The 13,906-nt window shown below is 38.9% G+C and overlaps 1 protein-coding gene across 2 annotated transcripts; it reads right to left on the bottom strand.

Annotated features, from left to right (window-relative positions):
- Window positions 1–237: 237 nt before the first annotated feature.
- LOC103723462 (peptide deformylase 1B, chloroplastic-like) lies at window positions 238–10,018 on the bottom strand. 2 transcript variants are annotated; one of them, XM_039125605.1, is made up of 7 exons: window positions 9,773–10,018; window positions 9,417–9,563; window positions 5,123–5,315; window positions 3,787–3,897; window positions 3,301–3,363; window positions 607–719; window positions 238–505 (listed from the first exon to the last, which is right to left on the bottom strand). In XM_039125605.1, the coding sequence occupies exons 2-6, from the start codon at window positions 9,422–9,424 to the stop codon at window positions 657–659; spliced, it is 438 nt and encodes a 145-aa protein (XP_038981533.1). In that variant the 5' UTR covers window positions 9,425–9,563; window positions 9,773–10,018; the 3' UTR covers window positions 238–505; window positions 607–656. The 2 variants fall into 2 exon arrangements, with proteins under 2 accessions (XP_038981533.1, XP_038981532.1); XM_039125604.1 differs by having other exon boundaries at window positions 238–520.
- Window positions 10,019–13,906: the final 3,888 nt, after the last annotated feature.

Here is a 13,906-nt window from a genome sequence, read left to right on the forward strand (position 1 = left end):
AATCTCAACATTGATGTTTAATTTTTTTTATAAAATCCTGCAATTTCAGAATAAGTTTCACTTTCTAAGAAAGAATCATGAGTTAGCATTTCTTGAAATAGGCTCAGACTATCTGAATTCCAAGATAATATCCAGAAATACACATTATGTAAAAAATGAAAATATTCATTCACATTTTTATCAAATTCAGAAAAGTTGTATGTTCCATCATTTTGTCCCTTTTTTTTTTTGGGGGGGGGGGGGGGGGTGGAACTTTTGTCTGATTGCAATTATGCACAATGTAGATGTAAGGCTTCAGAAAATGCTAATGTGCTTGATATTTAAGTCTAATACAGCACGTCATCATTACATGTTCTCAACAAAATTATGCTGTGCAAGGACAACATACTACAATAAGCTGCAACCTTGTGAATTTATAGTCATGGGCCCCTGACACATGTAATCATCATAATATGAACTATTCCTCTTGGTTATCAGACAACTTCTACAGAACATGTTGACCATCCTGTAGGTACAAAAACTGAAGCAAATAAATATTATGGAAGTCAGTACAAGTGGACATGACTAGATAATTAAATCTGCAATATCTGAGTCAGCAGTAAGAACCTGCAGGTAAATCATGTTCTAGCAAAACCAGCAACCTCCTTTGTTCTTTCCTATTTGTCAATGCTTTCGGGGCTTGGCAGTCCAGTTCTGCTTTCATATTTCTTTTCTAGTGCCTATTGTCAATGCAGCAAAGTTTAAAAACCCAAAGAAACTAACCAAGAAAACAAAAGAGCTTGATTATCAAATCAAGAAAACAATTCATAGCTGAAACTACATCCGTTGTTTCCATGTATCAGTTTGCTGCATACATTCAACATACAAATATAGGGTTTTTTTATTGCACCTAAATCTGTGAAAATATAGCTTCTATTTTGCAAACACACCCTTAGATGTCCAAAAATTGCTCCTGTTGTCACGTTCCGTTGTTGTTCGTCCAACATCACAACTTGACCTGGGAAACAGCTATCCCAAGTTCATATCTTTCAGACCACTCATTGGGAGGCCTGGTCTTATTCTGCAGACTCCTCTTCTCCTGTTTGACCTCAGTCACTCAAAAACCCAAGATATCTTTCAACATAATTTCTTGGAATCAAACATCAGAATACTTCCAATTCATTCATATCTTGAAAAATCAAGTTCACTTAATAAGATGCTTACCAGGATTCAGATTAAGGGGAAAAAATGAGCAAATATAAATCATGTATGGCTGTTAGATCAATATCAAACAAAACTATAAAACCAACATTGGTTTTGATTAGTTAGGGCCATGTTAGAACATCTTTGCTTTTGGTTTCAATACTATGAAACTGGCATTGGTCTTGGAACAGTTCAGGCCTATATTGGAACATCTTGGTTTTGGTTTCAAAGTCCTACAGAAACTTAAAGCTGTATTGACAATTGCCTCTTTGGGGCAAGTATGCAATCATCCTCCATGCAAAGAAGTTCTCTGTTGCACTTGCTTGGAATACATCTTAACGAAACAAACCCTGCATCTAAAGATTTCAAACTAGCTTTATGGCACCCTTAAGAAAAAACCAAGTCTCACTCTTCCACTCAATATAAACCAACCCTTTATTGACGATTGCCTCTTTGGAGCAAGTATGCAATCATCCTCCATGCAAAGAAGTTCTCTGTTGCACTTGCTTGGAATACATCTTAACGAAACAAACCCTGCATCTAAAGATTTCAAACTAGCTTTATGGCACCCTTAAGAAAAAACCAAGTCTCACTCTTCCACTCAATATAAACCAACCACGTTCTTTCTCCTAAAACACAAGGTGTTCATAGTCTTCCCACTCATCAACAACTCCAGTTCCAAATAGCATATTTTCCTTTAAATTTCTTCATAGCATACTTCTTAAAAATGCGAAACTCCCTGCTCTGCAAAAGAGCGCATCTTTCAGGTGCCTGGGAAGCTTTTGTTAAATCTGATATCCCAAATTTCATGATCATGATGGTAGAAAATTTGGTCCCTGTTGCTAGTTTGAGATGAAACTTTTTCGCCATCTTCTCTCTATGCTACATGCACCAATATAACTAAAATAGGAAAAACAAATCGCTAACTCATACAACTGAAATCATTCTTCCCCTTCCATTCTGTTCCCAATATTGTGGGATCAGCAACCCATCTCCCAGAGCATCTCAAATATAATATTTGGGGTCCCTTTATTCATGCATATATTTTCTCAAGTAGCAAGATGAAATTCAATTACCATGAAGCTCTTCCGTGACATGCCTTGCTGTAGAATCCCCAACTACATGAATCCTAAAGTCCAAAATATGTAGATAAGGTAGCCTTCTCTCCTCATTCCCAGTAGTGATCAGTGAGATTATACTGAATGGAAAAGTCTTGATTGCCCGAGCCACCTAGCAAACCTAGAGTGAGAGAGACTTTAGTAATGCGGAGACTGATCTCAAGGTTCCAGGGCAAGCATCTTTTCCTGAACAAAGCTGTCTATGACAGGAATTGACACCGATTAGTTCTCAAAGTCTAGTGGATCATAAATTGGTCTGCAGAGTTGCTATATGCAAGTTAAGATGTCCACTTGTGAATTTTCTGAACATCCATCATCATAAAGCCAAAATTATAAATATATATAGTCAGCTGGTTAATTGCTGTTCATTTTTCATGCTTAAATTAATATTAATACAAAGGAGCAAAGTTATTGCCAATCATCAGTACTATCCATTAAGAAGGCAGAAACCAACAACACCCCTCCCCCCACCCAACCCCTTTCTCCTCCTCCTCCCAATTCTAGGAGAACAAGTTGAGCTAAACAGAGAAAAAATCTCAAAAGACAAATCCCTCAAGTTTTCCCACATGGTTATATGCATTTTAAAGGATAATTCATAATCATCAAGCATGATTTCTCTCTAACAAAGAAACTGAATCCCAACAACCAACCTTGGTGAAGCAGCAAGTCAATAAAAGGAAGCTCATGGTAATCCATGTCAAGACTTCCCACATTGCCATACAAAATCATGACAAGATCTACAATTTTTCAATTGCTACCATAAGTTTTCATAGCTGCGCTTTTTCTAAGACCAGATTTGAGATGTTAGATTGCTCCAAAATGCCAAAGAATGAGAAAGTTTTGAATTTGAGGTAATAAAAAATTAAATATTTTGCACATTTTTTAGCAAACCTAAATAAATGAATGGACAGAAGATTTAATTAATATCCACTCAAAAATAAAAGAAAATGAACAACAATAGCTAACATACAGCTGCAACGGTCAGCATTATTCTACTAACCTTCATCTCTGAATGAATGCTTTCAAGAACATCTTCAGTCATCCTATCAAAAAACAGAGTTCCCTGCACATCCACAACCTAGCTATAAGTCTTTGTAACCAGTTACTTGGCAAAGTGTGAAATAGGAAAGATCTGAATAAGCAATAGAGACAAGGACTCCAGAGTGGGAAGACTATTAAACATTGGCAAAATTTATACAGCTCTGAGAAAATGATCTTCGACTGAGGTCTGTTAGCTTCAAAAATACTTTATAATCTTGCACTGAGGTTTGTTAGCTTCAAAAATAATTAGCTGCTTTATTTTCGAGTGTACGAGTAACTGCATTCTCATGCACTGATTGAAGCCATGCTATATGTGGAGAATAAGACATCCGTTAGGTTTATTTTTATTCTTTTATTTTTCCACCCTGCTTCATATTTCATTTCAAGTACATGATATAACCAAAGTAAAGAGAGAATGTGACAGCTTGATAGAACAGAAGAAAACCTGCAAATGATCGAATTCATGCTGGAAAACACGTGCAGGAAGACCAGACAGGTTAACTTTAAACCTTCCACCTGTTATATCTCGAGCATCAACCTTGACAGACGCAGGTCTCTACAAGGATAGAACAAAAAAATGTATTAGAAGATCAATTTATTTTAACACAGTATCCAAACCAAATGTGGCTTGAAATTATAAAAAAAAAAATGTAATGTCAAATTTTTATTTTGGTCACACGTTGTAAACCTCCCAAATCAGAAATTATAAAACTGTCTTTAAAGATACTGGTTAGCCATTAATATTAATAACTGCTGATGCGTTAATGCTGTATTAATGCACAAATAGTTAAAACAATTGGATTGATTTGGAACTAAAGAAGGGGTAACTCAGAATATTTGATGGTCCAAATTCAACCAGTATTTTGAACCCACTTGGACAAAACAATTCTAGGTTTAGGTCATGGGCCACCAATCTGAATACAGATCAACATTATAACCTAGTCCTTCCCTAATTCCCACCTTATTAGCCAAGCCATCCGCCTCCACTTTCTCTAAACTTATGATCCCCCTTTATATAATTGCCTCTGTTGTCTCCTAGCATAGCCACCCCCTCCGGCTCCTACATCTCAATGACCAAACCTCCAAAATTGATGTTCGGCCATTTACATGCTTCAAAATCAAAACTCTAGAGGCATGATATCTTTTCAATTGGTTCCATGAGTCACAGTAAGGAGGGGTAGAATCAAAGTTGCAAACAAAGGATGACTTGCAGTGTCAACAACGACTACGCCTTAATGGTGGGATTTTAAGGTAGCGCCGATGGATAAAAGATAGGGCTGGATAGGAATGGCACACCTCTAGTAGCAATCAAGAAACTATCTCTAATGGCTCCTTTCCTTCAATGATGGCATCATCTTCTCTAGAAATATATTCCTACTCCAGAGGCATCCTCCCCTCGCAACCATGATAAAGAAGAACAGGAGGGAAGTGAAAGTAGTGGCAGCTATGATAGAGAAAGAGGAGAGGCTACGAAATTATGGTACAGGTGTACAACTTTTTTTGCCTCTCTTCTAGTCTTTAAAACTAGTTTGCCTGCTTCCTTATTTTAATGGACAAAAACACCCTCTACCAATTTTTTTTCTTGATATATATATATAAACTTGTAATGTAACTATTCCAACATAGCATACTTGTTCCTGCTCCACTTTTTTCTTATTCCTGAACCAAACATAGGCTTCACTATCGCAACAAAATTACTAAGGATTCAAAGTCCAACCAGCTGTATAAAGCTGATAATTGATGCACAACACAAGCCAAAAAGACAAGTGGTTAAATCTTACCTCTATATCTGCATAGATTCCTGGAAATGATAAGCAACCCTCATTGTAAAGGATAGACCTTTTTGAGGTTTTGTAGACTACCGGGTTCACAAGAACAATTTCCTCTCCTTCACCACGTTCACCAGCAGGATTGAATACCATAAGTTGAACGTTGATTCCAACTTGGGGTGCTGAGAGTCCAATGCCATCAGTTCTGTGAAGAAGGAACAGATATTTCTCAAATTTAAGTTATTATCAAACAATCCTGATAGGTCTACATCAGAACAAGACTAATCTGAAAACATATCCAGTTCTAAAAAAACATATTCATAATGAACAGCCTTATCTGAGGAATGATTTTGCAGATCAGAGACAAGACACATTAAAAGCCAAGAGCACTTGATCAAACAAATGGTGAGTAAAATTGGTCCAAGCATGCATCGATTTGAGGGAGAGAGAGGGTGAGGGTGGCAGTGCCGGAACAGGGCTGAGGGAGGGAGAAGAGAGGGCTTTCGAAGCCCTCTCTCTTTTATGCATTGGAACAAGGGTGGAGTAATTTTAAGCCCTCTCTCTTTTATGCATTGGAACAAGGGTGGAGTAATTTTTTATATTTTTATATTTTTGAATAAATTACAAAAAAACTCTTGAGGTTTACGTTTATTACACTTACACCTAATAGTTTGTAAAATCTGCACGTGTTTTCTTATGTTCTTGTATGGTCGCGACTTAAAGTTATTTTGGTCATTTTTGAATTTTTTTCTAACATGGCATTTGGGTCCCATTTAAGATTAACAGTTTGACTAACGTTCTGTTAAGTTATGGGTTAAAGTGATGGATAAAACAAAGTCGGGAGGGTAAGTGCAGGTTTTTCAAATAATTGGATAAGTGTAATTAACCCCTACTCTCATGGGGAGGGTTTGTAATTTATTCTATATTTTTTTGAATTTTTTAATTGAAGTCAGTAATGGGGGGAGGGTTTGTAATTTACCCTATATTTTTTTTGAATTTTTTTAAGTGAAGTCCGCAGTGGCCACCGACTTCACTTAAAAATTTTAAAAAAATAAAAAAGAACTGAAATTTCTATTTTCTATTGAACAGGGGCTTAGCCCATGTTCCAACGCATAAAGGAGATAGGGCTTCGAAAGCCCTGTTTCGGCACCGCTGCCTTCTCCTTCCTTTCGTTCCTCTCTCTCTCTCTCCCCCTCTCTTTCCTTCTTTCTCTCCCCCTTCCTTTGCTGGTTTCTCAATTTGAAGGTCGAAAACATCTCGGTCAGCCATCAATATGGCTCGGTATATTCCGAACCAGGCAGTTCGGGATAGGGGTGGCAATCGGATCGGGTGGGACATAAACAGGTCGGGTCAGATGTTAAACGGGTCAGAAAAGTATAAACCTAAATCCGACATGTTTATTAAACAGATCAGAAATTACAATCTGAACCCGATCTGTTTATTAAGCAGGTAACCCGATCTGACCCGTTTAACATGTTTAATAAACAGGTCGATTAAACAGGTCAGGTTTGCTTTTCTAACCCGTTTAACCAAATGGAGAGAGAGAGATGGGAGGGTGGCTGGGGGAGGGGGGGTTGCTTTCAGCAAGAGAGGGAGAGAGGTGGGGGGTTCGACGGAGAGAGAGAGAAAAGTCTCTCTGATGTTCAGAATCGGAGTCCGAAGATCTGATGCGCGGCGGCTCCCCTTGCGACCAAGTCACGGCCTCAGCAGAGGGGGGAGGAAGAACCCTTTCTGCCTTGCCTACCTGCAGCAGGGGAAGGAAAAGAACCCCTTAGAGGAGGAAAGAAAGAATCCCAGCACGGCCGTCGACAATTGCGGCTACGACGGTAATCAAGCGCGGCGCCAGATCCACAGCGAAGACCCTAGGTAGGTTCCTTCCCCCTTCCTCTTCCTTTTCTTCTTTTCTTTTATTTTGTTATCATGGGGTAAAAGAAAACAAAAGTTAGGGTTTACCTCGCTCCGGAAAGAAGCTGTAAAGCTACTCTCTCCGGTGGCACCAGTTGTCGGTTCTGAAAATCCTAGCCGAGAGGAAGAAGGAGGGGGGGCGTTGATGTAGCCGCGAGGGGCGTTGACGGGGTGATGTAGCCGCGATGATCTCGTCCCAGGTGAGAGTGGGATCGGCCGATCGGAGGGCATGATGTAGCCGCGGTCGCCGTCGACGGAGAGGCAGAAGTAGTCGGCAAGGAGGAGCCAGGGAGCAGAGGGCGGAGGCGGGAGGAGAGGAGAGGAAGACTAGAGACTAGAGAGCTCGGGCAGCGCTTGTCACAAACCCTAAGTCCCCCAACCCAATAAAAAAAAAAAGATTGGCCAAATCGCAGGCTGAGCAGCTGACGCGGTGTGAAAAGTGAAAACCAAATCAGGCCGAGGCGGAGGAAATCGGGCGAAGGGGAGTTGGGCGCTGGCCTCTGGCCCTTGTCGGATTGTGAGCCCTTATCTTCTATCAGCGACGAATAGATTAACCCCAACGTGGTATAAACGGGCCAGAAGCTCTAAAATCCGTATCCGACCTAATTAATAAACAGTGGTTATAACAAGCCAGTCAACCTGTTTACGATGCCGAAACTTATTTTAGGCCAAAACCCAAACTTGTTTTAATGGCGGGTCGCGTTTGGCGGGTCGGGTCATAAATTTGCCACCCCTCGGTTCGGGACGATTCCACCATTCTTGGTTTCCACCTCTGCTATGCGTAGGCTCACGGTTTGCGCCAGGAACTTTGGCAGCAGAGTTTTAGAAAGCTAGAGCTTTTTTGAAGTAGGCTTTTATAGAAAAACTATTTACTATTTGGTAACTACATTTCTAAAGTGCTGTGTAATTTTAATATATATTTGGTAACAAACTGAGAAAGTACTTTTAGTATGATAAAATGACCAAAAAAGCCATTGTATAGTATTATACAACAAAGCATAATAAAATATAATATGTATTAATACATAAATATATGATATAGTATAATATTATTGTAATGTAATATAACATTATTATAATATACTAATATAATATTGTATACTATAGCATAATAATATAAATAAGTTGATATTATATAACATAACATATCAATATATTATGATATAATGTAATATAATATTATATTTATAGTATAATACAATAATAAAGGTATAAAATATTAAAATAATTAGTGTAAATTTATTCTCCATCCTTTGTTGGGACTGCTGCAGATTTTTGTAATATAAAAAAAAATCATGTAATTATAATATTTTATCATGGGTATTTTGGTCTAAAAAAATTATAAATCAAAACAGCATTCCGACGCATGCTAAAAGTGTTTTTCCGAAGAAGCTCCATTAGCTCCAAATGGAACTTCTTCCAAAAAGTTGTTTTAGTTTTCTGACAAAGCTAAAACAGCTTTCCAATTTTTTTTATCAAACACCCCTATTTCATCCAAAAGTACTTTTGGAGGGTCAAAAAGTACTTTCTGGCCCACCAAAAGCTCTGCCAAATGGGCCTTAGTCCATTTAGCCTTCAAAAAATATTTAACAAGTATGATATTGTGTTTTTTTTTCCAACATCGGAAACCCATAATTAAGAAGCAAAATTATGGTGTTAAGCAAAACAGTACTACTAAATTCATATGTGTTGTATTAAATGCATCAACCCGGTCTTGCAAAGGCACATATTCTTGCTAACATTCATGCTAAAAATGAAGAGTCATGTGCTTGGGTGGAGTGCCCCACTATGGGTAGAATTTCCATTGGAGATTTCCAGATTAGCCCAGTTGTGTGCTTCCAAAGAACTGGTCTTGACCTCTTAACCAGGCCGCAGTTTTAAGCATGCTCCTGTCTGTTACCACTCTAAGCCGGAATGAATTCCAAATCCTCATGGAAATCTTCATCTATCATTCTTATATGTCCATCAAGGCCTTTATGAAAACCCCTTCAACCAAGCATAAATGAGGGCGTTTTTGTCACAATCACTGCATACAAAATATACTAACTATCAAAACACCTACTTTAACAATTTATCCCCTACTTATTGTTTCAAGGGGAATTTATCGGTCATTCTATTATGTTTCACAAACCCTTCCAACTTTCCACCTACGCTCATAAAATCTGAAACCAGCAATCCACTGACTGCCAGACAGTTAGCCTAACACGAGACATGGAACAAGAAACAACCAAGATTGGTTCAGCAAAACATTAGCTCAGTTCCATTGGTATACATTTCAATTTCCAAAAAATTTGACAGGAATGTACTAGCGGTTTTCAGGGCATAAGTCCTTGGTAAACAGACCATGAGAAACACCAAAATCTTTAACAAATAGTAATATAACCAAGAAAGAATAACTCACCTGTACATAAGACCAAACACATCTCTTCGACCAGCTTCCTCAAGTTCTCATCAAACCGTATTGATTGCGCTTATTCCTCGCTCTCAGGATGGGGTCGGGATACTCCAACAATCTTTAAGCGACGACTGCGAAAGCACAAATCAGCAGCTGGAATCCAAAATCATACATAATTGCGAATAAAAGCATCAGATCAGCATAAAGAATTTAATGCGCTACAAAGAGAAAAATTTGGATAGAATCCAAAAGAAAAGTTCTTGATGGCCAAGGCGAGAACCCAGGTATCAATATTTCTTCTGAAATATAATCCATATAATCGATATTTATCTCTCACAAAAAGAAGGGGTATAGGAGCTTACGGGAAGCGAAGTCGTCTTCTTGGAAGGAGAAGCCGCGCGAGCCTGTGCCGAGACCTCCATGAGCGGGGAACTCAGAGCAAGGGGTTTGGAGGAGAAGCGGCGGAAGCTAGGCGACTTCCCGATGGCGGGAAAAGATCGAGCAGCGGAAGGGGAAGGCGGAAGAGAGATATGGCGGAGCGAGGCCTGGAGCCCCGCTGCCATTTGTTTTTCTTTTTCCCCTTCTGCGGTTTCCTCTTGTCACCTCATGTTCCTTCTCAACTGGCCGTTTATTCAGGGTCGGAGATGGAGTGGGACCCGCGACGGACAGAAATGGGCGAATGCGGGAACCATTCGTTTTTGTTTTCTTTTCTTCATTTCCTAATAAGCAAGCAGCCTTACCCCACGGATCCTCGTGTACTCTTTATATTCAAGTCCGTGTAGACTATGAATCAAGATCGCTGAATACTATTTATAAATTTTATTTAAAAAAAATCTAAAAAATATTTTTAATTATTTAATATTATATAAGTATCTAAATTTTTTTGATGAATAATAAATATGAAATCAAACATATATCCGCATGAACCCTCACATACATGTATGGCCGTTTCCAAGCCAGGCTCATAACATCAGAACTTAACATAATCAGAAGCTCGATCAGATTTCAAAATATGAACCAAATTTGATTAGTGGGCACTGGGCAGTTTAATTGTGTCGCGGTGGGAACCCTCATGCATTATGATGCTAGAATTGTTGTTGGTGCTTCCATGGAGGAGGTCTCTCTGCACCTCATTTGGGTTTTTTTGGAGATTTAGCTCCATGCCAGCACGGGCTGAGAGATGCTTGAACTTTTATATCTATTGCTCTTCTTTTTTTTCCCGAGGAATGATATGGTTTCACATGAATGTATTGGATTGCTTGCTGTGATAAATAAAATTTTGGCATGTACCATGCTGTCCATGCATACGAAGTTGGAGATGCACCATCAAGTAACTCATGCAACATTCTGCTTTTCCCTTCCTCCCTAGAGCTACTGGTTATTGGATGCAACGTATAAATTGTTGCTAGGGCAAGTTGTCACCAAAGTAATGCCTCCATCTATGCGAACCTAGGTAGTGGTGGATGGATCAATTTGGCGGCACATAAACTATTAATAAAGGAGGAAGGAAAAAGAAATGGTTTCGCGGTCGGAGATGATGGAGAAGCAAGCTACATGTGTATGTCATTGATGGTCTAATAAATGCGAGGAAAAAAAAATAAGTAGGTAACTTCTACCATGCGTGTTTTACGTCGTAGAAGGCTGTATAGCATTAAATAGCCATTATGTCATCCCATCTCAGAGTTGGATAGCTTTCCTTGATCACCAAGAAGTGTTATGTAGAATGTTGAAGGTACTTGTTCATATTCTCGGAATGAATGAGAGCTATATGTCTCTAAGATGGTTGGCATGGTTTCTATCCAAGGTTGTACAAACCTCTGCGGTGCAAAACATGCATCGCAGAATATCTGATGCTAAATATGGCAGCTACATTAAGGAGGATAGCAAGATAAAGTGATTACACAAATTTTGGGTGGTTGAAAAGTTTAAGAGAGTCAATGAGGGCTAAGATGGATTTGAGTTGAGCCAACTTTGCGTCGGGCTATAGGTAGGGCCTAAAATATTTTGGATTAGGTTTTGGGCTTATATATAGAGCCCATATATTTTCGGGCTGGGCTGGTGTATCAATAGTTTGGTTCAAGCCCAGCTTGAGCTCGAGCTTAACGAGGTCCAAAATGAAGCTCAAACTCTAGCTTGGTAATTCCAATGCAATGTTGTGGCCTTCTTAGCACAGAGTGTGTGTCAATGCATCTACACGATTGGTACTTTGTATATAGCATTGCATGGCGTATGATGGGTATAGCTCTCTCTCCTGCGAAGAGGCCGTCATGGTCTTTTCACGTGCAACCATCCCAATCATGTTTGAGACGGGCCTTTGCTTAGGTAAAGTAATTTTGCCTCCGGCTAAGAGCCAATCAAGAATTACTTCACAAGGAATAGGGAAGACTTTGTTTTCTTAAAGAGGCTATGGATATTTGTGCAGTACCATAGGCGAAGAATTTTAGCATCGAAGTTTTTTCAGGACACACCGAATCAGGTGCAACTCAAAAACATCTCTGGGATGCATGACACTCTCACTACAGCATCTTGCACATATTTTTTCGTGCATCTCTTTGCATAAGATAAGATGACAACGGGACAAGATTTCACCTTAACAACGACCTCAGTTTGTGTTGGTATCAGGCATCTCTTGGTATGATATCTTAAAAATCTTGACTCTATAAGGAAAATCGATAAAATCCGAACACTGTGGCTAATAAGATACATTCATGTTAGGTAACTTTTACCATGCGCGTGTTTAATTACATCGTAGAAGGTTGTATAGCATGTGAATAGCCATCATGTCATCCATCTTGGAGTTGGATAGCTTTTCTTGATCACCAAGAAGTGTTGGTAGAATGTTGAAGGTGCTTGTTATATTCTCGGAATGAATGAGAGCTGTCTGTCTCTAAGATGGTTGGCATGGTTGCCATCCAAGGTTGTACAAACCTCTGCGGTGCAAAACATGCATCGCAGAGTATCTGATGCTAGATATGGCAGCTACATTAAGAAGGATGGTAAGATAAAGTGATTACACAAATTTTGGGTGGTTGAAAAGTTTAAGAGAGTCAATGAGGGCTAAAGATGGATTTGAGTCGAGCCAACTTTGCGTCGGGCTACAAGTTGGGCCTAAAAATTTTGGATTAGGTTTGGGCTTATATATAGAGCCCATATGTTTTCGGGCTAAGCTTGAGTGTAACATTATTTGGTTCGAGCCCCAGCTTGAACTCGAGCTTAAACGATGTCCAAAATGGAACTCGAACTCCAGCTTGGTAATTTCCAATGCAATGTGGCCTTATTAGCACAGAGTTGTCATGCGATCTACACAATGGTACTTGCATAAACATTGCATGGCGATTGGGTTAGCTCTCTCCTGCGAAAGACCATCATGATCTTTGCAACGTGCAACCACCCAATCATGTTTTGAGGCGGCCTTTGCTCAGGTAAAGTGATCTTGCCCTTTGCTAAGAGTCAATCAAGAATTACTTCACAAGGAATAGGGAAGATTTTGTTTTCTCAAAGAGGCTTATGGGCATTTGCAGCACAGTAGGCGAAGAAAATTTTAGCACCGAAGTTTTCTTCAGGACACACCGAATCATGCACACTCAAACATCTCTGGGATGCTTTACAATCCCACTACTGCATCTTGCACATATTTTTTTGTGCATCTCTTTGCATGATAAGCATGACATCGGACAGATTTTCACCTTAACGAAATCCTCAGTTTGTGTTGGTATCAGGCATCTCTTGGTATGATATATTCTAAATATCTTGACTCTATAAGTATAATCGATAAAATCCAACACTGTGGCTGATATGATACATTCATGTTAGCTAGTATTTTTAATAGCTATTTTATTTTTAAATACATTTTTAACCAATAAATTAAAATTCATATTTATAATATTTTTAATCTGAATTTATCATATCAGTAAGAGGATTTCAAAATTTCTAATTCCTCTATTTTTTTTACTTCTTATATCGTTCAAGATAAATTAAGATATTGGTCACCCACTAAGATAATCGAACGTAGAAACCTACACGAGACCAATCAAACAGTCCTACAGACCAACTTTGATCTAAGACTAAAAATGGATTGAATATGGGTCAGATATTGATATATCTCATATTTGTATCTATATATGTGCTTCTCGAAGGAAAAGGCTTTTGCTAAGAGCCATACAAGATTTTGAATGTGACACAGGCATCCCATTAGAAGTTGCCAATGACTGTTACAAGTTTAGTACATTAAATGCGCCTATACGAGATATCATTAAAAAGAATCAACACTGGCTACATTTGGCTCCTACTTTAGTCTCCCTCACCCACCTACCATGACTACATCTAATAAAGATTATTGGCTCACGAGTGCAATAGATTGCACCCATTCAAAAAGACACTTAATGTAGGCCTCAACCACCCTAACCCTAAAAAGTTCTCAACTTTTCCCAATTAAAAACCATCCCTTGGCTTAAAAATTAAGAAACCCGGACCCCAAATCCAAACTCTTCCTCTTG

Source organism: Phoenix dactylifera, chromosome 4, assembly GCF_009389715.1.
Source record: "Phoenix dactylifera cultivar Barhee BC4 chromosome 4, palm_55x_up_171113_PBpolish2nd_filt_p, whole genome shotgun sequence".
Lineage (NCBI taxonomy): Eukaryota > Viridiplantae > Streptophyta > Magnoliopsida > Arecales > Arecaceae > Phoenix > Phoenix dactylifera.

What these genes read in the sequence shown, in the direction of transcription:
- LOC103723462 (XM_039125605.1), bottom strand. An exon ending in ATGAATTCGATCATTTGCAG is followed by an intron (nt 3,364 to 3,786) that starts GTTTTCTTCTGT and finishes GTGGATGTGCAG; the next exon opens with GGAACTCTGTTTTTTGATAG. An exon ending in GCATTCATTCAGAGATGAAG is followed by an intron (nt 720 to 3,300) that starts GTTAGTAGAATA and finishes CATTGACAATAG; the next exon opens with GCACTAGAAAAGAAATATGA.